The sequence below is a fragment of the Brachyhypopomus gauderio genome, chromosome 6 (assembly GCF_052324685.1).
Source record: "Brachyhypopomus gauderio isolate BG-103 chromosome 6, BGAUD_0.2, whole genome shotgun sequence".
Taxonomy (NCBI): Eukaryota; Metazoa; Chordata; class Actinopteri; order Gymnotiformes; family Hypopomidae; genus Brachyhypopomus; species Brachyhypopomus gauderio.
Window position 1 is genome coordinate 22,909,010 of NC_135216.1, and position 24,037 is coordinate 22,933,046.

Below are 24,037 nucleotides of genomic sequence, written 5' to 3' on the forward strand. Positions count from 1 at the left end.
ACAATGAGTTCACTGTACTCGAATGGCCTCCACAGTCACCAGTCAACAATCTTAATCAAATAGAGCACCTTTGGGATGTGGTGGAACTGGAGATTCACATCATGGATGTGCAGCCGACAAATCTGCAGCAACTGTGTGATGTTATCATGTCAATATGGACCAGACTCTCTGAGGAATGTTGCCAGTACCTTGTTTAATCTATGACATGAAGGATTAAGCAAGGTGAACCTAATAAAGTGGCTGTTGAGTGAATAACCTAATAAATTTGCTGTTTTCCTTTTCAGTTTTCCAAAAAAATCTGGATACGAAACTATCGCCCCATTTCATACCCAGCTTGATTTCGAGTGTCTGATAACAGCTGCGCACTTGGTGAGAAGCCTGAACAGATGTTGCCTGATTTTGAGTCTAATAAAATAATACAATGAGTTACAATGTACAATGAATACAAAGTAATGAGTTTAGTTTTTAAATGTAGTGAGTAGAAAGTACAGGGGTTTTTCTTATTAAATGTGGTGTATAGAAGTAGTGTAAAAGTAAAAAGAAATACGTAAGTAGCTACATTTTTTTTATTTAATTACAGTAACGAAGTACGTGAAACGAGGATGCATTATTTGATATATGGAGACATGTATCACACATTTCACTGAAAATGCTGAATGCTGAACAGGACCGTTTTTATGCAGTTTTGGGAGTGGAAGGTACACGCACATAAAAAGGGACATATCGATTAAAACAAGATCCGTCGTAAACGCCTGTCGAAACTCCCGTTACATCCAGATTGACTACTGACTAAGTAGTTCAACTTTTTTCTTTTTTGACTCATAATTTCACCTAGTATGTAAACACAAAAGGAATAGCTGTTCTCGGTGGCTAGCGAGTTGAACTGTCCACACCACTGGTGTTTAGCTGCTGGTATTTCGACCAAAACGTGATTAATGCCAGTACCCGAGTGTCAGGCGTCGGTGCTGCCCCGGACGCTGATATAAGAACACTGTATGTCGGCCCCATCGTTTAGCTACACGAACGTTAGCTGCTATGCTAGCGAGCTGCTGCTGAATAAGCGGCGTTAGCCGCTAGCCCGTTAGCCAGTTAGCCGCCCGCCCAACGCGCCCACTCACTTTCTCACGTCCCGCTGTTACAAGCTAGCATGCTAAGCTAAAACCGCTCAGAAAACAACGTCTCCCTCCGGGCGGGCGGCTCCCACCGGTGGGTGAGAAGAGCGCTAAGAGGGGCCGGAGGGCCGTGCGTGGCGCCGCTGGGTTGTAAAAAAAAAAAAAAAAAAAAACACACACAACACGCACGGTACGTTGGCCGAGACGCGTCTGGCTGTCTGACTCCCCCTCAGAATGACGTCTCGTGTGCGGCGGCACGTACACACACAACAGCGCTACGACGACGTTGCTCCGCCATTCTGGGGGAGGGGGGGACGCGTCTCTACCGGCAACCTCGCGGCCGCTCTCCGCTCGCTAACCGTAAACTTTCACACACGACGACCTGTTACGACGGCCGTACGCCGGGATTAAAGAACTAAATTGGGGGGGTTTGGCCGACCTTACCGTTTTACAACGACGCGGGACTCATCCTTTCTGAACGCCTGGCGAACATGCGCAGTTTGTGGAGCCAGACTTCCTGGTAGCTGCTGCAGCACAACCCATGCGAGGTCTCCTGCCACATACTGCCCGTTCAGCCCTTTCTGTACAATAAAAACGGCTGAAAAAACACTATGCGCTACTTATTTGGTATTTGAAGTACGGTATTGAAACACAAACTTTATTATAAAGCCACTTTACTGTCTGTTTTATCATCGTGTGTTCTGTGATACAGACACTATGATGTGTTATTTTTTTCAACCAGTTTTTTGTGGGGCGCCAAGACAAGCGATCATTAGCAACCCCAGTTTTTAAAAATTGTGCATCCGAAATCTCTTGATAGCGATTCCGCAGTAAGGTCAGAGGATCCCTTCCCCTACTGTGTCAGTCACGACAGATGCCCTTTTTAATCCAGCCTTACGCGTGTTGAGAACGACCCCAAACACACCGTGCGTCTCGGCTATGGTGACCATTTTTATTATAACGTTTATTTGGCATGAATCCGACATTGTGTAATTTAGTAGCTGCTTCCTTTGTATGCTTGTAAGACCTTTTTGTCAGCAAAATTGAAATTTTATATAAATCTGAGAAACTCGTTTGCGAAGCATTATGGGATATGTACTCTCCCTGATAGACATGCCGTCTGTCCAATAGGAAATCAGAGCGCCACTCCGCAAGGTAGTTAAAAAAATTACGATTAGCTTTGTTGACTCCGGTATATGAAAACAACTGAGAAACTTCCTCAGTGTTATTATACTCAGTATTATTATTACGATTCAAGGAGGTAGTCCTAGAGACAAAATCATCGCAGATTCTGATTCATTGGCTCAAGCCAATTAAAATGCACAACCTTTATGTTCTGCCCACTACATTTACATTTACATTACAGACGCTCTTATCCAAAGCGAATTACAACGTGAACGCTAGTGGTCACTAGGGGGAGCTATGATACAAACATGCCCTAATTCTTAAAAAGGTTGAATTTTTTATTCTATGTGGTATCCAGCCACCGATCACCGCAGCTTTGTCTTATATGATCAAGACTGCTATAAATCATAAACCATGTAAATTATCATCTCCTAATTTGAAACACTTTCATAGGTTGAGGTTCTTGTGAGATATGTAACGTTTGGTCCAAATAAACCTTTTGGAGGCAATACAGTGTATAAAGACATATAAAATCGTCAAAACTCTCATACTACAGATCAGTAATGAGTGCCACGTGATTCAGAGCTATTAGCTGTATTACTTTGCCATTACAAATCATGTCAAATCGGAAGTGAACAAAACTTTCGGGAAAGAACATCTTTGTTTAAAGTTTCTTATGAAGCCTTTTGAGAAACTTTGACTCCAACATTTATTTTCAGTCTTAGCAAAGGGCCTGATTGGGCCTCAGAGGGACACGCTAAAGGCAGAAACGAGGTAAAGTTGGAGACATCGCCACAAGTTTTCAGGCATCCATGTAACGACAGAATGAGCCAGCAGTGCTACAGTGCACAATTACAGTGCACAGATCTTCTTCTTCTTCTTCTTCTTTTTCTGCAATTCCAATTTAGAGGTCTCCACAGCGGATCAAACTCCTCCATCTGGCCCTGTCCTAAGTGTCCTCCACTGATACACCAGCCACTCTCATATCCTCTACCACTGCATCCATAAACCTCCTCTTAGGCCTACCTCTCCTCCTCTTGCCTGGAAGTTCCATCCTCAAGACCCTCCTACCAATATACCTCTCCTCCCTCCTCTGTACATGTCCAAACCATCTCAATCTCGCTTCTCTAACTTTATCTCCAAAACATGCTACATGTGCTGATCCTCTAATAAACTCATTTCTGATCCTATCCTTCCTCGTCACTCCAAATGAGAATCTCAACATCTTCATCTCAGACACTTCCATCTCCCTCACCTGTCTCTTTGTCAGTGCCACTGTCTCCAGTCCATACAACATAGCAGGTCTCACTAGATACTTCTGCAAATAGTCACAAAAACAGCGAATGTGAAAACGTTCTTCAGATTCAGGCTGTCTGATATTTAGCAGGTTCTGTTCTGACTCCCAGGCCTTGTGGGAAGTTTCAGGATCTATATTTGCTCTAACTGCCTCTTATTATTATAATTATTATTATCGTTGTTGTTATTATTATTATTACATTTTGTAAACTGAAGATGAATTATAACTAGGAAGTATCCTGTTATATAATACAAATGTTCACACACACGCAGAATGTTTCTGAAAAGCTATCACTTCAAAATCCAAAAAACTCTGAAGGAAATGCAGTTAGCAGAGTCGTCTTATTTAAACATAAATCATTTATTTTACGACACGCATTAAATCACAAAGATATATTGACACTTTACAAAGTCGAAATGCTTGTTGCACATAACTGGTAGAAGCATTAGCTGTAACATCTATTGGTGTCTTTTTGCCCATCCGTTTGTGCTAGTCTCAACATTTCATGTCCCAGGATGGAGCTTGTCGGCTGCCTATGATTTGATCGATACAGGGTGCAGAAAAGGTTTTAAAAATGCGATCATACCCTTTTCCTGTTTTGAATAGCTATATTTATTGTAGTGAATTTATCTTTAAGCAGATTTACTAGTCCAAATGGTGACTGAGAATGCCTGAAACAGGTTACAACAGTACTTTACCACAGATACAGAATCTCTTAAAATTCCACCTCCATAACCTTTTGGAATAAAATTAGGTCACTGCAGTTTTGTGCCACCACAGAGGGGCGCCATTGTACAATGTATTAAGTAAAGCAATGGCAAGATAATAAAAATGACTATAAAAAGGAAGCTCAATTAAGCATTTAGTAATCAGGTAGCATATAAATAAAGCATGTAGTGCATTTGTTCAATGTATGTATCCTTTACAGATCACTGCAGTAATGAACTTTGACAGTAGGCTACTTTATTACTGTGCAAAGCCCATATAATGTGAGGCCCTGTAGTTACTGTCATCCAGAAACAGAACCTTTTAGTATCTAGTTCATAACTTTTTATAGATCTTGTGATCATGTCCGTTGGCCTTTCACTGTCAGCTGATATGTACTGTATAATACTCTTACATCTTTCTAAGAAATTATACTACAATAGGTACTTGAATATATTTCAGTTATTACACCCCCAGCTTAGAATAACTATCCACAATCTGTTTTGTACTTGATCAAGTTTTAATGCTGTGATTAATTTGGGGGGGTCGACTTATGTCACGACTGGAGTGCAGCTTTGCACCCCTGTGCTCAAGCATGTCTGAACTAAATGATTGGGAGGAACTGAAGTTGCATGCACCAAAAAATACAAATAATAAAAAAATAGCATTTATATTACAGCAGACACTGAAAGCAGCTTTGATATCAAATACACTTGTACAAAATGAACCCTGTTTCAGTGGCATTTACATGAAGAGCGTACGTGAAGAATCGCCGTCACTGAGTGGATAGCAGCTTTGAGCGAACTACTGGGAGAACCATCACGCGCAGCTCACAAGTGGCCCCGTGTTCCGCAATCGCATCCGATCCGACTGAAAACTGAATACTGAATTAACCAAAATTACATGGAGTAACTTCCTCTGTGTTGGCTGTAATGATGCCTGTATGATTATGGAAAGGCATATTGCATTACAACCTAAATTGATGGGGGAACAAAAAGAGAAAATACATTTTAGTATTTCATAAAAGATCAGTGCATTTCTATATTGAAGAGATGGATGAGCTGTAGGGATTCATATGTAAAATGGTTTTCAGAGCCTGGTTATTCTGAGTGAAGATGTACCAGCTACTAATATCTCCCCGAGCATCATTTAAGTCGCAGTACAGCCCATTCTGGAGGCCCCTATGTGCATCTGTGTTACAGCACACCAGAAGCACCCACATGCGCCCACACACTCACGCACACACACACACACTTGCTCACACACATACACCCACGCGCACACTGCTGCACTTGGCAAAACTAACTGGGTGAAGTATACAAAGAACAGAAACTGCATGCGGTCAACTACATCAGGAATGAGTGAATGTCTGGACATGCTGATGAGATGTAGACGTAACCCAGGCAATGTGAGCTGTGAACTACAGTCCTGTGGTGTACTGGTCATTGGTCACATGGGTCTGACTCTGTCGAGTACACAAGCTCGATTCGGAATAAAGGGATAAGTCGCGCTTTGGTTAGCAAAGCCAATTAAGATGCATCACCGTTACACACGTGTCCTGTAAAATTATTTAAAAGGCTGCCATCAGACCTATGGAATTCATTAAAGAGTTAGGCCCAAAAATGAGTCATGAATGTCTCATCTCGCTCACAATCGGTATATTAAAATAACAGACAGAATCTGAGAGTAGTAGAGGTAACAATGGATGCATATGTCAAATACACATCTAAAACACTTTGAGTGCACACGTCTACGCTTTGGGGCAAGTACCAAAGTCAAGCGGCTTGCGCGAGGCTAAACTAATGGTTGTGCCAGCTCCCCTGGAGCAGAGAGGAAGGTCACACACCCACCGTAGCCCTCCGCCCACCTCTCCGCCTCCGTCAGCTGCTCGCCTGCCCAAAGCGAGCCTGTTGGAATGCTGCTGTCTTGGGGCCGGCCGTGGGCGGAGAAGCCAAACGGAGCAGGTGGCACAGGCGTGCTTTCATGACTCAGTGGTCGGACCACAGGGGGGCGGCCTGGGGTGGGCCAGGGGTACATTTGGATTCTTGAGCTGATGAAGTGTTATCTTGATGATGCATATTACATATTTTAAAGTTATTACATTACAAGATTATACATTACAACACTCCATCGGTTGGATGGAGTGTTTACTGTTTTGGCAAGTATGCACATGGTATTCCTGACAGATATTGATTTAGACTGGTTACAAGACAGAGTAGTATGGAAAGAGTGATACCAGAATATTTCAGAGGAAATTATAAAAATGTTCTCTGTGTGCACTTTACAAAGCCAAATGAAAGGGTGACCCAGTTTCTCCCTAACCATTTCAATGACACTTTTACCTCTTAACTGTGCTATTATGAGTTACATATTTTCACATAACTGAAATCCAACTAACATATCTTATTTTTTCAGGAAACCCAAAAATATATGGACTAATGTTTGGTCACCTTAATGAAACAAAAAAAAAAATACATTCTAAAGTTTTTGGCCATTACATGGAGAAAGACCTGGAGCATTTCTAGGTTTCTACAGAGAGAGTGTACAGTACACACTGTCTAAACTCACTACCAGTGGGATGAGACTTAGAGCTGGATCATGGAGGACATGGAGAACTTTTGAAAGTGACAGTCTGGCAGCAGATCAAAAAGATCCTCCAAGTCGTCCAATAATAGCAAACGCCTTCCTGGGTCTGACCTCCCTCCTCCGAGAGCTGCGCTCAGTCCGTTCGAGTTCAGATTCGTCAAACCCGGAGCTTATCCACGGCTCTTGATGACGAGAACCATATTTCTCACCATGGAGAGCGTCGACAGGGCAAAAAAAAAAAAAAAAAAGGTGCTGGGGTGAGCAGTGATGAGGCCCCAGGGCCTCGGAGAAGGCCGGCGGGCAACACGGCGGAGTGAAAGCGTGAGGTGCACGACTCGGCAAAGACCTCAGCAGTTACAACCCTTCTCCCTCTCGGCCTCCTCCTCGGCGGGGTAGAGCACCTTGGCGGTGAGGCCGCTCTTCACGCCGTCCCAGCCGTCCCGCGTGGCGATCTCGCCCATCTTCATCAGCTCGTAGATGTCGCGCGTGAGCAGCTCGAAGGCCCGCTCCACGTTACAGTTGCACTTGGCCGACGTCTCCACGTAGCGCACGCCCAGCTCGCCGGCCAGCTGCTCCGCCTCCTCGCGGGTCACCTTGCGCTCGCGGCCCAGGTCGTTCTTGTGACCCACCAGGATGTAGACCATGTGGTGCGGCAGGATGTGCTCGCTGACCTCGCGATGCCACTCGCGCACGTGCTCGAAGGTCTTGCGGTTGGTCAGGTCGAACACAAGGAGCCCGCCCACAGAGTTACGATAGTAGGAAGTAGTGATGGACCTGAAAAGACAGCAGCACCAAATTCAGCGCAACAGCACCTTCAGAGATCCAGGTTCCCCCTGCCCATTTAATAACACTTCTACCTATTTACTATTAGAAATTTTGAATAACAGAATCGATTTGAAATATAACTACCATACCTCATTTTATTCAGGATACATGAAAATATGTGAAGCTAAATGTGTGAGCACCTTATTGAAACAAAAAAAACTGGGTCAAACTGCACTAACAACGGAACGAGACTTGAACATAACGAGGGCTGGGTGAGAACATGAGGAACCAAACAATGTGAACGTCTGGAAGCAGATATTTCAACAACAAAAATGCTCCAATGCATCATCTTCAGGCAAGATCCCATTGGAACGGGAATCTCCTTGGGCCAAAGCAGCAGGAACAACTGTAATGTATTTGACATCAGCCTGTTGAACAGAATAAGTGTCTCCATGACCCCTGAAAGGCCAAATTACTTCAAATCCTGGTGCGATGTGATTTTAGCATTGTTGACAAGAGGCAGACCATACAAATGAGCAGCATACAGTGTCTTATTATGTTAATCAGTTTGCGTGTTAATAAGAAAGAAAATAATCCTGCATAGTACGAAATAAGCCTGCACATGTACAGTAATACTAATAAACGCAGTGATCCATATTACATAAACAGAACAAGAGCATTTTAAACCATGGGGTTGGTATTGCCACCACAGCCAGGCCAAACGCGTTGCCTATAAGCCAGAGCACATGTGATTGCTCTTATAGTGAAAACCTCATGTCCTTTAGGAAAAGGGTGTACATATTTGCACAACCCCGAGCTAAGCAGTGCTTTTGAATACAGAATGAGAAGCCGAATTGAGGTTCTGAGAGCACAGGTTGTGTAACCCATTAGATCTGAGGCTGACTCTCAGCCTGGGGGGGGGGGGGGGGGGTGATGGGCCAAATGAATGAATATAAAATGTTTATTTACCCCATTCGTTCACTCAGTATTAAGTAGTAAAGTACTCCACATGTAGCTACTCCAAGGGCCCAGCTGAACTAAGGGGGCGTTGGCGGGGAGGGAGGGGGGGGGGGGGGGGCGGTATAAAACATGCCAGCTAGTAGTGGTTCCATGAAAATACCCATGCTGTCATTTAAAGATGCCTTAATGCTAAATTATTTTGATTACAAGGCTATATTACGCATTTCTCATCATGAAAACGGTATGCGGCTCATGACAGCTAAACGAGGCCGTCATATAACGAACTGCTTGTCGTGGTTTATTTGGTTTAGTGGGGACGTTGACGTTGCGCCAGGCGGAGGACCGAGAGCGATACATCAAACTCCCATCGTGACTAATGTTCATGTAAGCTGGTGTTTCACACATCTGACGCTATGATGTCGTGCAATGAAACGCATGTGAGAAAATGCATGTCAGAATATCTGAGACACGTTTGCTCAGGTGCGTCCGACGCGGGGAGACATTTAACCAGAAGACGGACTCGTGCAAACCACCGACACCGACCTGAAGCGCTCCTGGCCCGCCGTGTCCCACAGCTGCAGCTTGATCTTCACCCCCGGCTCGATGTCTAACGAGCGGGCATAAAAATCCACACCGACCGTGGGGTCCGCCACGTCGCTGTAAACGCCATCCGTGAACCTCTTCAGCAGCGACGACTTCCCCACCGTCGAATCCCCAAGTAAGATGATCCTGAACTGATACTGCCACAAAATATCCATCGCATGACGCTGTGGGCGCACGAGGGGAAGGATTCTAAAACAAAGCGCGCGACGACGGTGTTTACATCGAGGACGCGGCCCGTTCTGAGGAAGAGGCGCGCGCGTGTGCGCGAGCGCTGGGACTGCAGCAGTCACGTGACCACGGATCCGCTTTATCTCCTGATCGGAGCACCTGAGCGTTGGCTCGTTTACTCGGTTACGACACTGGCCACTAAATCTTAACGTTTGCTGGCCACGCACTACATGTACATAGGTCAAACCTCCCGGTGTTATATTAACACCTGCCGTTTTTATATCGTTTAAACTGAGTAGACAAATTATGAGCGATTTAAAACTTGGCACATTGGCAATGATTTTGTTAAGGTGTTATGTGGGAACTTCCGAATTGAGAGCGTTCGTCGTGATGTAATTTAAATGCTTTGCTATTAAATGAATGCAATTAAATTAATTTGACCTCAGAATCATACATTTCTGTAAATTATCGTAATAAATCTGTTCTCAAAGGGCAACAATTAAAGCTCTGACGGCTCCGTGAACATAGCGAATCCGTTGTTAAATGAACTCTTGCTGTATTACAGTTGCACAAACATGAACACCGTGTGTTAATTCATGGGATTTTAGCTTAGTGTCAATTTATTTGAATATATACGTATGAAATTATTTAGTTTGTATGTTTATGTCCTAATTTAGGTTCTCCTTACAAAAACTAAAGCGCATCGGTTTGAGGCTTGATAATGGATGGAGGCAGATACTTCCCCTGTCCATGGTCCTGAACACGTGCTGTACAGGCCAGCGGATGGCACTAACGCATGCTACATCCTGTCGTGTTCACCTCCCGCTCCTTGCTTTAGTGTTCCCGGTCAAAACTAAATTAATAAATCAAAAAAATATTTTTCACCACCAAATTCACTGGTTTTATTAAACAATCTTTAGCTGTGAACAATGTCTCAAAATAGAGTTTAACATGAAATGATAGAATTAGACAATACAAATAGGCACTGAAAATGTATTACAAAATGATCATGTAAAAAGAAGTTGAAAACCAAAAACCAAACTCAACATGTGTGTGCGTGTGTGTGTGTGTGTGTGTGTGTGTGTGTGTGTGTGTGTGTGTGTGTGTGTGTGTGTGTGTGTGTGTGGCACTCAGGTCAGAGTGGGCCTTGCAAACATATTCATCACATTTGCAGCATCTCATTGTTGTTTTGTTGTCTCTAGGGGCTGGGGTTGGGGTTGGGGTTGGGGCTGAGGGCTGGGGGCTGGGGGCTGGGGGCTGGGGGCTGGGGGCTGGGGCTGGGGGCTGGGGCTGGGGTTGGGGCTGGGGGCTGGGGCTGGGGCTGGGGGCTGGGGTATGGGGCTGGGGTTGGGGCTGGGGCTGGGGGCTGGGGGCTGGGGGCTGGGGTATGGGGCTGGGGTTGGGGGCTGGGGCTGGGGGCTGGGACTGGGGTTGGGGCTGGGGGTGGGGTTGGGGCTGGGGGTTGGGGCTGGGGTTGGAGGTGGGGTTGGAGGTGGGGCTGGGGTTAGGGCTGGAGCTGGGGTTAGGGCTGGAGCTGGAGGTGGGGCTGGTTTGGGGCTGGGGCTGGGGCTGGAGCTGGAGGTGGGGCTGGGGTTAGGGCTGGGGGTTGGGGCTGGAGCTGGAGGTGGGGCTGGGCCTGGGGCTGGTTGCCCAGACTATAGGCCTGCCAGACTGGATCCCACAGACATTTTGTAGCCTCATTGTTTGAGCAATATACTCCTGCTAAAATCAACAGACCTATGTAGGCTTAGAGGTCTACCAGGTCAATTTCTCTCCAGGTGTCCCCAAACACACACTTCCCCTCCAGGTTTGTCTTCTCCTGTATAATTACAATGGACTCTGGTAAGAAGAGTTGAATGCTGGACTTGTCATCCACACGAGATGCCGCATACCATGTTGGCCCTGGCGTCATCTTTATGATGTTGTCCTCTCTCGCTCTACTTCCTCTGTCTTGGGCGGATGAAGACCAGAGCAAGTGTTCAACTCTTGGACTGGAATCTCTCCTCAGGTGCCTGACCCTCTCCATCTGTTGATTGGTCAGTCTCCTCAAAGTCTGGATCTAAATCTGTGTTGTCTTCCACTTCCGAGACATCCTCCTCTATCTCTGCTTCAATTTCAGTGTCCTCTTCATCATGTCCAAGAACCTGGACCAGAACCTCTTCGATACCCAGATAACCGCTTGGTCAGTCGCCTACTCATTGTGCTCAGAGTAAAAGGAGTGAAATAAATATGTGTGTGTGTATGTGTGTGTGTGTGTGTGTGTGTGTGTGTGTGTGTGTGTGTGTGTGTGTGTGTGTGTGTGTGTGTGTGTGTGAGTTGGGGTTGTGTGTATGGGGACGTTTTCTGTCTGATAGATGAATATAGTCTGGATACTCATTCATTTCCTATGGTGATCACTTTTGAGCAGGAACACTACAGGTTTAACAATGTTGATTAGCACTCAACATAAATGAAAGAGGTAATCATCACTTTCATATGTTCAAGTATACATATTGTGGAGGATACCATAAGGCCTTGAAGCAATCATATGTAAAACACAATATTTATGAATCTGAATTTGTAAATCGGTCAGATTTGACCCGGCAGGAAGGAATCCAAGACATAACAAGTCAAGTCAAGTCAAATCAACAGATAGACAGTACAAATTGTGTTGTACTGTCTATCTGTTGCACTTATGTCCTGTCTGCACTGTGTCTTATGTTGCACCATGGTCCTGACCTGGAGGAACGTTGTTTCGTTTCACTGTGTACTCTGTATGTAGTTGAAATGACAATGTTTTATTGTCATTTCAACTACATACAGAGTACACAGTGAAACGAAACAACGTTCCTCCAGGTCAGGACCATGGTGCAACATAAGACACAGTGCAGACAGGACATAAGTGCAACAGATAGACAGTACAACACAATACAGACAGTACAATATACAGAGTGCAAAATATAAAACAGACACTTCACTAGAGAGAGAAGTGTAAGAGGTAGGTTTGGTTAGTGCAAATTGTGCCATGTGCAATATGGAGTATATATACAAGGGAGTCCCTGTCGCAGTGAAGTAGTGTGTGTAGTGCAAGTGCCTTCACATTGTCAGGGATAAGTGGTTGGGGGTGTGTGGGTGAGTGTGTGTGTATGTATGGAGGAACCCTGTGGGGATTGGATTATTACAAAATAAATCCAATTGTTATTGAGTATTCTCTACGTGGTAGCCAAATCTTTTACATTATATATGACTGGAGCTGTCTGTAGATTACATCAAGTACCCGTCGCTGCAGAATCAAAAGTCCAGGGGGTGGAGCTGGATCTAGATCCTCCCACCATCCATAGTATCTCGATTACATCATAATAGCTACGTATTAAACGTGATACAGCATTTTAGCCAAACAAGGAGACCGATGTTTTTATTCATTTATTATTTATTAAATGTGATTTACGTGTTTTCTAATTTCTAGGTTTTTCTCACTCTTTCTACTATTTTAACGCTACCAAATACCAATCACTGGTTAGCTTAAATATTTACATTCTTAAAGATCATCAATCTGGCACGGTATTATTGGAGGCACGCACGAGCGTATGGGACTCACGCTTTTTAAGGACCCTGCGAAGATTTTTGGTTAGTAAAATTAAAAACCTATTACGAGAGAGGAGCAGGGCGGGGCGGATTTCAATTGCCTAGAAATCCCCACAGGGTTTTACTGATTAGGCTAATCCACACGGATAAAGTAATGCCAACTATGGATTTCTAGCTATATACCATGTCTACGTCTAAATGCCAAATGCGATTTAGGTAATTCACTGTAGTTAAATTAATTAAATTTAAAATAAATACATCATGATTAAACAAGTGACCACGTTTGTGCATGTTTTTTGGATTCGAACTGTATCTCCCATGATGCTCTGGGGTTTAACGCAATAATCTGACCAATCAGCGCAAAGGAAACTGGGAAATAAGAGGAAACGCCGCTAGCGCACTTCCTCTTTCTTCAACACTCCAGCGGTATGGGTACGTATTTGCAATCTTTAATCATCTGACTTCTGTTTGTGATATTTAGCGATATCCGCTTCTAAATGTAGGTGGTGTGACTTCAGCAAAATGTGTCTTTACGTATTTTCAACCTGCAAAACGATGTATTGAATTATTTTGCACGTGGGGGAGATCTCATGCCTCGTACCGTACTACCAATACTTCAAGGCTGTTTACTTAAAATACTGTAACCTACAATGAACGCTAACTTGGTGTTCATATATTTTTGCTCTTTAGTGAAATTTATCAATTTTTCTGAAAGTTTCACGGCCCTTATCGAAGTCGGTTTTGTCCATGTTCTGGTTAAATCGGTCAACAAGGCGCCTATAGTAACATCCTCCGACGGTCGTCGTCTGTTTGCGTGTAACGGATTGGCAACATTATGGGGGGAAGATAAACGCTCCTGGGTTCAGTCCTGAAAAACGTCCTGAAATGATGCGGCTTGTATTGCGGTTTTCTATCTAGGATTAATCGCTCGGTCGTATTTTTACTTTGTTGCAGTCAACCCGGCGGAGAGAGGTCAGCAGCTGGTGATGGAGCTCTTCGGTCGGTGTTCTGGTCCAGGTAAATACAGACCTGCGTGGACGTGTCCCGCATCATGGTCCTTATCGAAGCCGCCCCTGTTATCTTGTAGCAGGTACGGTCAAAAAGTGACCTAAATAAATACTTTTACCGACGGTCGCTGTACGGCTCTGACTTTAGTCGTGTCAGCAACATTAAGGAAAAGGACAAAGTGCACAGCAGTAGTAGTTAGACTAGTAAATGATCAAAAAGCCTTCTGACATGTAACTTCTTTGCCTTACAGGTCTGGAAGAATGTGCAGTTTACAATATTACCACTGAAGGAACCCTGGTCATCTTTGCTGGTAAATTGCATCCTTATACACTTATTACAACTGAGTTATGACTTCCTGAAAGAGCTGGAGCAATGTGCATTGTTACACAACTGAATCTTGGTGCCGTTATATTGGCTTTTAAATGTGTGGTGTGTTCCTTTCTAGCTGAGCTGAAGGTGGGCCTGAGGTGATGCCCTAGAGCTCTATGGGAAAAGGTAAACAGGAAATCCTCCTCACTCACCACCAATGTTGGCCTGACACTGATGACCCACTTGCCCTATCTGAGAGAACTTCGATTATGAGACAATTTAAAATCCTCATTTTCCTGAGTCAGGATGTGGAGAATGGATCATTCTAGCGGTTCTTCCACTTGTGCCGTCTTCATGGTTGTTTTTCCGTTGTAGGGGTGAACCGTCCCCTGTAACCATGAGAGATTCTCCAGCTACGTGTTGAAGTAAGGGAGCTCAGCTATCTTATGCTAGCAGCAGTCGATTGACTGCCTTCCAAACAATGAATATATTCCAGTGCTTGTGGACACTTGACTAACATGTTAACTTTCGTCTAGGGCTACGCTGGTGCAAAGGGCCCAGGGTGTCTGGTCGAACACCAGGTATGTCTGTTCACTATAAACGAATGTATTCATGCTTTGTTACTGATCAAGGATGATTAGTTTGTTTGGTGACTGCTGGATGAAACTTGCGGATATGGGGCTGAGGTCAGAAAGCAACGTGTACTGCTGTACATGTGTCTGCGTGCACGTCTTAAATGTGTTCTGGTTTCCCCCCGTCAGTCTGGTAGGTGTGAACCTGCGGAAGGACGCGTGATCACGTCGTGCGGGATTTTTCCATTACACCGGTAAGCCTTAAAATGATCTGGGTTGTTACTGTAATGGTCAGAAATCCCAGTCTATGATGACACCCTTGTTTTTTCTTGGACTGCTGGATGAAATTTGCGGATATGGGACTGAGCTGGTGACTGGGGTGGGTGAGAGTAGAGCCATGTTTAGTGCAGCACTGATGCATTCTTTTCCTCCTCTCTTGCTCAGGATGGTGAAGAAATGGTTGAACCTTTTGAAAACCTTGATTGGATGATTTTCAACTTGATGGAATGTACAGGGTTCGTACGGTAATGAAAAACCTGGAAAAGTTATGGAATTTGAAAATAACAATTTCCAGGCCTGGATAAGTTTTGGAAAAAATAAAAATACTCAAATGTTTTGGAAAAGTCATGGAAATTTGCTTGACACAATAAATGTTTGTCGTTCTGATAACCGGAAGAAATATATATATAGCCTTTTTTTTCATTGTGCGGACCGCTAACGTAACTTCACACGTTAGTTCGCTGCGTTAGCGACGGACTCCAAACGGAGCTGTAGATTGTACTTTGACATGTAAATCAGCGTAATGCTGGTAAATGCCGATTCAACAATGGCTGCTTCAGTTGGACAAATACAAGCTGTGGTTTGAGAAAGACAAGGACACGTGCAAAATGTGCGGTTAACCAATCGGTTAACGATGGGGTTAGAGACTGAAAAGTCTGTCGTAAAGCAGTTTTCGTCGTTAAGCGTGACCCTAGATTTAGATACGCTTTAATCATACAGTATAGAAAAAAACTGCGTGCGTACAACGCGAGAGCGATCGCGTTGTCGAGATGGGCTACGGTGGAGGCTGTGCTGCTTCAGCTTATCATACACTATACTCCACTACACTCCACTGTGCTGCCACTGCACCTTCGCGCACCGCGCAAAATTACGAAAAGTCGGTCGTAACTCCAGTCCGTCGTTAACCAGACCCGTCGGTAAGCGGGGATTCACTTTTAGCCCGGATACGGCTTATAGCTACAACATTTTCCATTTAAAAAACTTTGTAGGTGCAACGTATATTGATATTGAAAATACGGTAAATGTTTTTTTCAATTAAACCACGTGGCTTTTCATTAATTTGATATACTGTGGAATTTTGGCCTGGATTTTTTCTTATTTTTCATGTCTACACATATGTTTAGAGAATGTATAGTCATTGAAATTTGCCTGAAAGTCATGGAAAAGTCATGGAAATTAATTGTCAAAAAAGTGTATGAACCCTGAATGTAACAAAATGGATTAAAGAGTCTTTAAAAACAAATGCGATGGCCTTCACTTTATTTACATAATGTAACACCAGACTTGAGCCTTCTATTTCATAAAAAGGCGGTGCCATGAAATATTAATCCAGAATACTAGAATTCACAGGTTGTTAAGTTATCTTTCCATGATCTTGTACCTTGAATGATGGTCGGGATAAAAAAATTGTCTGTAGCACGTTAATCTCTGATGCAATAACCAAGGCTGCAGCACACTTCACTGGAGATAGAATAATTTAACATGGACTAGACAAAGTAACAGTTGAAAACCACAAAGGAAACCAAACTTGATGTCTGGAGTAGCCAAGCATGTGACAAAGTACAGTAATTCAGTCATAACCTAGAACAGTTTATGTAAAATGAACACGCGCTAGCAGGGTAGTAAAACCACCACAGAGCTGCCAGCAGTGGTGGGTTGAACATCAACATTCTTCAGTGTACATCTGCACTGGACCTGCACACAAGAGGGAATAAATTGGTGGGCATACCACTATAGCAGTAAACTGAACCCTACATCAGATTGAACTATTTCCCCAGAAGCATCATTGGATCATAACTGGAACAAAACACTGGCCGTAGGATGACTGGTGGAGAACCTACTGTTCAGCGCTTAGTCCTGGGTGATGGAAGGCAGTTTGAACTCCGCTATCTCTGAGTCCGGAGAACTGCTCCCACTGCGGTCGCTGTAGGTGTCACTGGGGTAACAAACACCTTTGTAAGGGTAGAGGTATGTACTGGGGCAATTTACATTTTCTATAAACAAGTCAGGTTCACTGCTGAACTGATATCAGCTAGTGTGGTACCCCAGTCCAGTGGTTCAACAAGTTAAGGTGCTAACATGTTGAGGAAACTTCACCACAGGGCAAGATTTCACCTCATTTACTGGTTCTGAAACGGGCAATTTGGAGAAACCATGACTTAAGGGTGGAAGACCTGATCTACCACTGACGTTACAAATGTGTCATGTCGATATTGTGTATAAAACATCCCTATGATAAAATACTGTTTTTTCACAATTTTATACGGATTCTGTGAACTGGTAATGTTAGCAGTAAAGTCATTTACCACACAAAAGCAGCAAATTAGGAAATATGATTTTTTTCTTTAAATATACAGCTGACAGGATATTAATAAAATTACTGTACTGAACCAGTATGCTCCAGAGTGGGTGCCCCACCTGTTTAAAATGGGCTTAATAAAGGCTCTCCCATCTAGGCCACTAGGTGGCACTAGAATGGTTTTTGGATAATATGAAGAAGTACTGACAAAAAGATGTGTTATTCCTTTAAGTAACAATCTAATATTGTAATGTAAAAGTTAAAGCTACAAAACATTAATATTCTGGGCTGGGCCATAGCACTGACACCTCCAGTATTCAGCCTTTTAAAAGGGTGTGAACCATGCTCAGTCTAGTAACAATGTACAGTGTCATTTTAATGTTGATTAGCTTGCAGGGCTAGTCAGACAAAGCTACACGCCTAGTTATGTGTACCTTTGCCTTAGTTACTTATAAAATAGCTCAGAGACAGCCGACAGTCAACTGCAAGCAAACTATAAGCTGCCTCGATGAAACAAGGTTGGAAAAAATGGAGTTGCAAAACTAATTCTATACAAATGGCAGCATGCTAATCGGCTAATTCACCGTTAGCCACATTAGCTGGTTGGTTTCACCGTTCCATGCTGTCTGTGCTATGTCAGGATCTTCAAATGCAGTTCAAGGATTGAGCTTCGTACCGTGGCGAGAGGCGGCAGCCCCTCTGGAGGTAGCTGTGAAGCTTCCCGGCCGCAGACAGCAGCAGGCCAAAGTAGGGAGGGGAGGGCTTGATGGGTCTGGACGTGAACTCTGGGTGGTACTGCACGCCCACAAAGTAGGGATGGTCTGACACGGCAAAAAGACAGAAATAAGAAAGTGTCAGTGGTCATATGAGAGTTGAGGCAAACGTTACTGTCCACCACTTGTAATTTTATATACAGTACGTGATCTTCAGAAGCACAGTGCTAGTACAGATGAAGGAACTCAAAACAATCCCTTGAATACAGCCCTTGAATATAACAGTCTCTACATCTTTAACTGCAGTTACTTCCTGGAATCATCATCGTGTATATGTGAGAGACATCTGATCAAATGTAGCTTACTGTACAAACGAGATTTATGCTAGTTAGATTTACCAACTAAAAAACATCAATTTGCCCACAAACTGTGAATTTTTCATGCATACACGTTTGTTTGCTTCAGTGAATATTCAATTGGGAAATACAATGGCAGGAAATACAACTGCGTCTATCTGCACAAACCTCGCACATCCCCTCCACCCGTTTAGACCCGCTTCCTCTCGGCCGCTACATTTCATAACGCAGCATGGCCGCCGCTGCTCCGTTTACCCGATACTGCCCAACGTTCATGCAGTACTTCACGCCACGGAAACTAAGCAGACACAACTAAAGGGCCCCGCTCACCCTCCAGCTCTATGACCTCCATCCTCTCTCCCTCCACGTCCTGCCCCACAAAGTGGAAGCCCTTCTCCTCAAAATGGTGCTTCAGTTCTGGGTTCACCTGCATGGGCAGAGTCGCACTGCATTATCACAGCAAGTTGATGAATCGGATTTTCCTTGACACAAACTCAGTTTTTTTAGATGCAGATGGAGAATAACGGTGTCTGGAGGCATCATACTTCAAAACGATGTCTGTGCCTTTCATCAACGTGGTCTGCATCTCCGTAAAGCTTTCCTGGAAGAGAATGTGCTTGATTTAATTTAGATTGTAAATACTCTATAAATGTAACCTGTATTATCTTCCATGACTAAATTAGATTGATGTTTAAAAGGGATTCTAACTCAAGATGCTGGATTTCGTCTTAAACATGGTCCGCCTCTTTCCTAGCCTCATCGTGCCTCCCATTTGTCCAGGATTGTGCTCAGGCATGTCAATCACCTACGAGACACCAATCAAATGTTGGATGTCATTCAGCTGTGTCCATGGGCCTTATCAGCTCCGTCTGCCATAGCTTGAGATATAAATTAAAAATAGTCGCTCACCACAGGGTGTGTTGTTTCTGGGTCAAATTCAGTGGAGTTGGCATCTGTTGTATACAAGCAACGAGTGAGAAAATGCAAGAGCCAGCTAAATAATACAAGCTCTGAAAGTTCAGTGTGGCCAGAAAGGTCCCGCCCAGCTGAAGGGCACAGAGGAAGAAGAAAGTGTCGGCACTTACCTGCCCAGCCCAGAACATTCCTGGCAAACTCACAGACTGCAAGCTGCATTCCCAAACACACGCCTAAAAACATTAAAATGCCGGTAAACCCATTTGAAAGGAGGGATCCTCTGGATATACAATCAGGAACTCCCTTGAAGCCTACGAGCTTACCTAAGAAAGGTTTCTTCTGCTTTCGAGCCCAGCTGATGGCGTGAATCTTGCCTTCTGTCCCTCGTACTCCAAAACCACCTGGTACCAGAATACCACTGCAGGCACAGAGGAACAAGAACCTTTGAACTCCACATTCACACATCAGGTTGGATCACAGCCAACGCAGCAGCCAAGAACTCACAGTCCTACTTCAGTGTGGTCTTCACAGACCTTTCAGCAATAGTAGGAACGAAACATTACTTGGTCCCAACTCAACGACCTGATTCAAGATCAGCTCGCATCAAATTCCTCATGTTTATGCCAACGTCGATCAGGTAACAGTGACTGCAAGTGGTTCACTCACTCTGCACTGCACAACTTCTGCCAGGCTTCATGGTATTTCACAGGTTCCTCCTGTAAGGTAGCAGGCTCCAGGTCCGCAGAGTCGATATACTAAATATATATATATAAATTAAAAAAAGGAAGGAGGTCAAACGTGGAGGTCAAAACAAGCAAGGGCTCTCAAGGCGGTGCACGCGAGTGCCCTTTAGGCGTGACGACTGAAGCCCCGCCCCTCCTGCCCCAAGTCACAGACGAAAGCGAGCGCATCTATAAAGCAGCTGGACAGCCAAGTCCGCCTGAGCACCTCCTACACATCCAGACGTCTTCATTCATCCTGTGGTTCCAGCGCAGATCTACATCGATCTAGAGGACGGGGGGGAGGACAGGGTGCTGGAGGACGAAGCAGAGCGGGACACGCGCTCACCTTAACCTCCAGCTTGTGGCTGATGGCCAGGGCAGAGTGCTCCAGGGCCTTAATGACCGAGGCGTACGAGTCCGAGAACTTTGTGTACTTCCCCACTAGGGCAATGGAGCAGTGCTCCAACAGCCTGTCTGATCTGTGACACACACACCAACACACACAAACACACACAGTGTAAATACTCCAAGATGTGCTAGGGTTAGATGATGTGCCAAACAAAATCCAATGTAATGTGCTCCCAGCCCTTCATTCCAATATATGCATGATCTTTGAAATAAACCATCACCCCCCCCCCCCCAAACAAAAACAACCCATTGAAATGAACTCAAAGTACTGCATTAGATTAGCTATTAGAACCTCAAACAGCCATACACTGAAGCTTTGTAATGGACTACAAAGGTACTGTCAAATAAGAACCATCCCCGTGGGACGTCCAGGTGTGCCGCACCTATCGGACATCTCCTTCCACTTGGTGAGCATCTTCCGGGGCCTGCTCTCAATAGGCAGGTCCAGCCGGCGGCAGAAGTACTTCACCACACCCTGGTCCTCCAGCAGCAGGGGAACTCTGTAGATGGACGAGACGTCATGGACGCAGATCACCTGGGCAGGAGCAGAAAACGTGCGCAATTGGTGATTTCCCCCCACAAGCCCAATGTCAAAAGTGCCAAGCATATAATGGTTCCTCAACACAGCTCAGACTGTTACATGAAGCTCTGGCCCCCGAAACTCACCTGTTCAGGTTCCACATGACAAAACATGGAGATCTTCTCCTTCACGGGGTTATCGAGGGGTGTGGAGCAGCGGCACATGATCTTGGTTGAGAAACAAGATCATCGATTTCACACAATCGCTTTGCCATAAAGTCACCGAGCCTGGAAGCACCATGAACTTCACCGCAAGTTTGAGGAGAAGAACTGCTCACCAGGTCAGGAGATAGGCCGAGCCCTCTCAGCTCCCTCACGCTGTTCTGCGTGGGTTTGGTCTTCTGCTCACCCGTGGCACTGGGCTGGACAGCAAACACAAGGCGAATCAGGAAATGAATGGAAACTTCGTTTTAAAAGCTCATCCAATACCAGTGAGGAGCGGGAGGTCCACGGTTGAGCGGCGTCCTCATGAACGGGTCTCACCTGAGGAACCAGACTGACGTGGATGTTGCAGAAGTTCTCCCTCTTCACTTTGAACTGGAACTGCCGGAAGGCCTCGATGAAAGGCATGCTCTCGATGTCCCCGACCGTGCCGCCCAGCTTCACAGACGAGCGACCGTAAGGTAAGGTGTAAACGGTAAAAACCGTAAGGTAAGGTGTAAACGGTAAAAACCGTAAGGTAAGGTGTAAACGGTAAAAACCGTAAGGTATGGTGTAAACAGTAAAAACCGTAAGGTAAGGTGTAAACAGTAAAAACCGTAAGGTAAGGTGTAAACAGTAAAAACCGTAAGGTATGGTGTAAACAGTGAAAACCGTAAGGTATGGTGTAAACAGTGAAAACCGTAAGGTATGGTGTAAACAGTGAAAACCGTAAGGTATGGTGTAAACAGTCTCCCCGGCGGAGCCTCCATCGGCCGCAGCCCGAGCGCTCACCTCGATGACGCAAACCTGAGGCTCCATACCGTCGTCGTCCACCGGCACCTTGGCCTGCTTCATTACCCAGTCCTGAATGGCATCGGTTATGTGCGGCACCACTGCAACGGATAATTCATTTCACCCCAATGAATGAATGGCAGGTGGGGATTAATACCTATTAGAATAGCTGCTGTGTGCACTAAAGTGAAGTGTTGCGGGAGCAGGGCTGGGCGAGGACTTTCATAACATGGCAGTTGGTCGCCTGTACTGATTTAGCCTCTGTTACAACAGCATTACAAAAGGATCCGTGTGTATTTTAAAGGGAATGTGTACAGCAACAAAGCGTTTAGGTGAAGCAATCAGCTTGGTGTGTTGTTTCACCAGAACAAGTAGGGTTTCACCAATACACACAACATGCTTTTCTAAAGCACTGTGTTTTATTACAATAATTCATTGATCTTGAACAAATACTTGTGCATCAACGGTCACTACCTCAGATTCTACATATATTAACCAGTTAGGATTACATGACATGAGTACAGAAGCAGAAACAGGTGTCTAAAATGCTATGATAAAGAAAATCTAGAATCCTATACAGTGTCTACCATGTCATGGCCTGTCAGTAAATTGTGCAGCTGTCACCAGCCCATATTACTACCCTGCTTGAGAAATATGTTTTCTGCCGCTCACCCTCCAGAGAAACGGATCTTACCCTGCACTGTTTTGCCAAGGTAGTCTCCCCGTCGCTCTTTGTTAATAACCGACTGATAGATTTTGCCAGTGGTGAGGTTGTTGTCTCTGGTCAACCGGATGTCCAGGAAACGCTCATAGTTCCCTAAATCCAGATCCACCTCTCCCCCATCATCCAGCACGAACACTTCACCTGGACACAGCACAACCCAAATCGGGCTTCAACGCACAACTGAACAGCAGTGATCAGAGATTCAAAAACCCAGGCCCTCTGTATAGCAATTTTGAACACACACAACCCACTATGGCCAGGAATGTCAACAATATTTAGTTTCCATTATTTATTGGCAAGACACGCCAACTAGAACAAATGGATCTGAGAGACGTTTGGTTGGTGAGAGCAGTATATAAAAGTGTTACCATGCTCGTAGGGAGAGAAGGTCCCGGCATCGATGTTGATGTATGGATCGATTTTGATGGCTGTGACATGAAGGCCGCAGGACTTTAAAATGGTCCCGACGCTGCTGGCGATGATGCCTTTACCAATCCCTGAGATGACGCCACCCGTGACCAGAATATACTTCATGGTGGCGTTCATTGGCTGCACAACGGACAAGATATGGACATGGAGACTGATTATCGCAAACTTCTCTCAACACCACACGTGGTGTGTCTTGTTTACTCAACACCAGCTCCTGACCCTCTTATCTGCCCTCCTGTCTTTACACAACGTGAACCCACAGATCGACACCTCTGGTAACGTGTCTTACTTCTGTGAGCTACTTCACAAACTGTGTGGATACAGTTTCGCAAAAAAAAACCAAGATAACTGAGCTTGCAGATCGCACACCCACGGTGGATAAATAATTAACAAAATACTTAAATACCAACACAACTAACACATTAGCGACTGCGGTTCATTTCCAAAGGGCAACAGTGTAGCTAGATAAAGATAAAGATACGTGGAAAAACTCAAATTAACGAATAAAAAGACGAATTATGAACTCTAACGAGAGTTCCCCCACTCCATAAAATAAAGGTGATGTGGACCTTCGGACATAACTATCAGTGTAGCTTCAATTCAAGTGTTCGGTTTGATCTACATGTGTTTAAAGGTAGCTAGCTAGCCGCATTCTCATACACACTCATTGTATTACAAGGCTGTAGCAGCTTGGCCAAGTTGGCTAAATAAATCAACACATGTGAGCAGTACATCGGCATTCACCAACTCACCCGAGTTAAAAACACACGTTCACTTGATTGATGTAATTTTACCGCGTCGCAATAGTAGATGAGATCAAGGCGGTTTGTGTCTAAAACTGGAGCTAGCTAGCCTAACCCCAGAAACCCGGGAAAGTTTGATCGGTTCTAGTAAAACACAGTGAAC

The 24,037-nt window shown here is 44.7% G+C and overlaps 2 protein-coding genes, 1 long non-coding RNA gene and 5 other non-coding genes across 8 annotated transcripts in view; 5 read left to right on the forward strand and 3 right to left on the reverse strand.

Moving 5' to 3' along the window:
• Positions 1–1,861: 1,861 nt before the first annotated feature.
• LOC143517796 (U11 spliceosomal RNA) lies at positions 1,862–1,997 on the reverse strand. Its single transcript, XR_013132057.1, has one exon. It is a non-coding gene; the product is annotated as a U11 spliceosomal RNA (small nuclear RNA).
• A 1,884-nt stretch (positions 1,998–3,881) lies between these two features.
• On the reverse strand, positions 3,882–9,447 carry rab42a (RAB42, member RAS oncogene family a). The gene is made up of 2 exons (XM_077009739.1): positions 9,094–9,447; positions 3,882–7,599 (listed from the first exon to the last, which is right to left on the reverse strand). The coding sequence occupies exons 1-2, from the start codon at positions 9,306–9,308 to the stop codon at positions 7,173–7,175; spliced, it is 642 nt and encodes a 213-aa protein (XP_076865854.1). The 5' UTR covers positions 9,309–9,447; the 3' UTR covers positions 3,882–7,172.
• A 3,818-nt stretch (positions 9,448–13,265) lies between these two features.
• On the forward strand, positions 13,266–16,290 carry LOC143517335 (uncharacterized). The gene is made up of 8 exons (XR_013131923.1): positions 13,266–13,317; positions 13,840–13,902; positions 14,144–14,203; positions 14,339–14,388; positions 14,578–14,627; positions 14,739–14,783; positions 14,964–15,028; positions 15,219–16,290. It is a non-coding gene; the product is annotated as an uncharacterized LOC143517335 (long non-coding RNA).
• LOC143517790 (small nucleolar RNA SNORA16B/SNORA16A family) lies at positions 13,604–13,737 on the forward strand. The gene has a single exon (XR_013132051.1). It is a non-coding gene; the product is annotated as a small nucleolar RNA SNORA16B/SNORA16A family (small nucleolar RNA).
• LOC143517789 (small nucleolar RNA SNORA16B/SNORA16A family) lies at positions 13,936–14,072 on the forward strand. The gene has a single exon (XR_013132050.1). It is a non-coding gene; the product is annotated as a small nucleolar RNA SNORA16B/SNORA16A family (small nucleolar RNA).
• Positions 14,427–14,508, forward strand: LOC143517788 (small nucleolar RNA SNORD103/SNORD85). Its single transcript, XR_013132049.1, has one exon. It is a non-coding gene; the product is annotated as a small nucleolar RNA SNORD103/SNORD85 (small nucleolar RNA).
• Positions 14,825–14,895, forward strand: LOC143517797 (small nucleolar RNA SNORD99). Its single transcript, XR_013132058.1, has one exon. It is a non-coding gene; the product is annotated as a small nucleolar RNA SNORD99 (small nucleolar RNA).
• Positions 16,291–16,296: 6 nt separating the features above from the next.
• The window catches only part of ctps1a (CTP synthase 1a), a 7,779-nt gene continuing 38 nt past the window's right edge, over positions 16,297–24,037 (reverse strand). Inside the window, exons 1-19 of the mRNA XM_077009740.1 lie at positions 23,884–24,037; positions 23,071–23,251; positions 22,673–22,843; positions 21,979–22,079; positions 21,529–21,645; positions 21,324–21,407; positions 21,133–21,213; positions 20,850–21,001; positions 20,405–20,537; positions 20,003–20,091; positions 19,660–19,754; positions 19,507–19,569; positions 19,331–19,374; positions 19,130–19,226; positions 18,967–19,022; positions 18,752–18,848; positions 18,029–18,173; positions 16,895–16,989; positions 16,297–16,748 (exon numbers count right to left, since the gene is read on the reverse strand). The exon at positions 23,884–24,037 is cut by the window's right edge and continues 38 nt beyond it. Coding sequence (XP_076865855.1) covers positions 16,905–16,989; positions 18,029–18,173; positions 18,752–18,848; positions 18,967–19,022; positions 19,130–19,226; positions 19,331–19,374; positions 19,507–19,569; positions 19,660–19,754; positions 20,003–20,091; positions 20,405–20,537; positions 20,850–21,001; positions 21,133–21,213; positions 21,324–21,407; positions 21,529–21,645; positions 21,979–22,079; positions 22,673–22,843; positions 23,071–23,248 — 1,788 coding nt within the window. The 5' untranslated portion in view covers positions 23,249–23,251; positions 23,884–24,037 and the 3' untranslated portion in view covers positions 16,297–16,748; positions 16,895–16,904. The remainder of the gene's footprint in view (positions 16,749–16,894; positions 16,990–18,028; positions 18,174–18,751; positions 18,849–18,966; positions 19,023–19,129; positions 19,227–19,330; positions 19,375–19,506; positions 19,570–19,659; positions 19,755–20,002; positions 20,092–20,404; positions 20,538–20,849; positions 21,002–21,132; positions 21,214–21,323; positions 21,408–21,528; positions 21,646–21,978; positions 22,080–22,672; positions 22,844–23,070; positions 23,252–23,883) is intronic.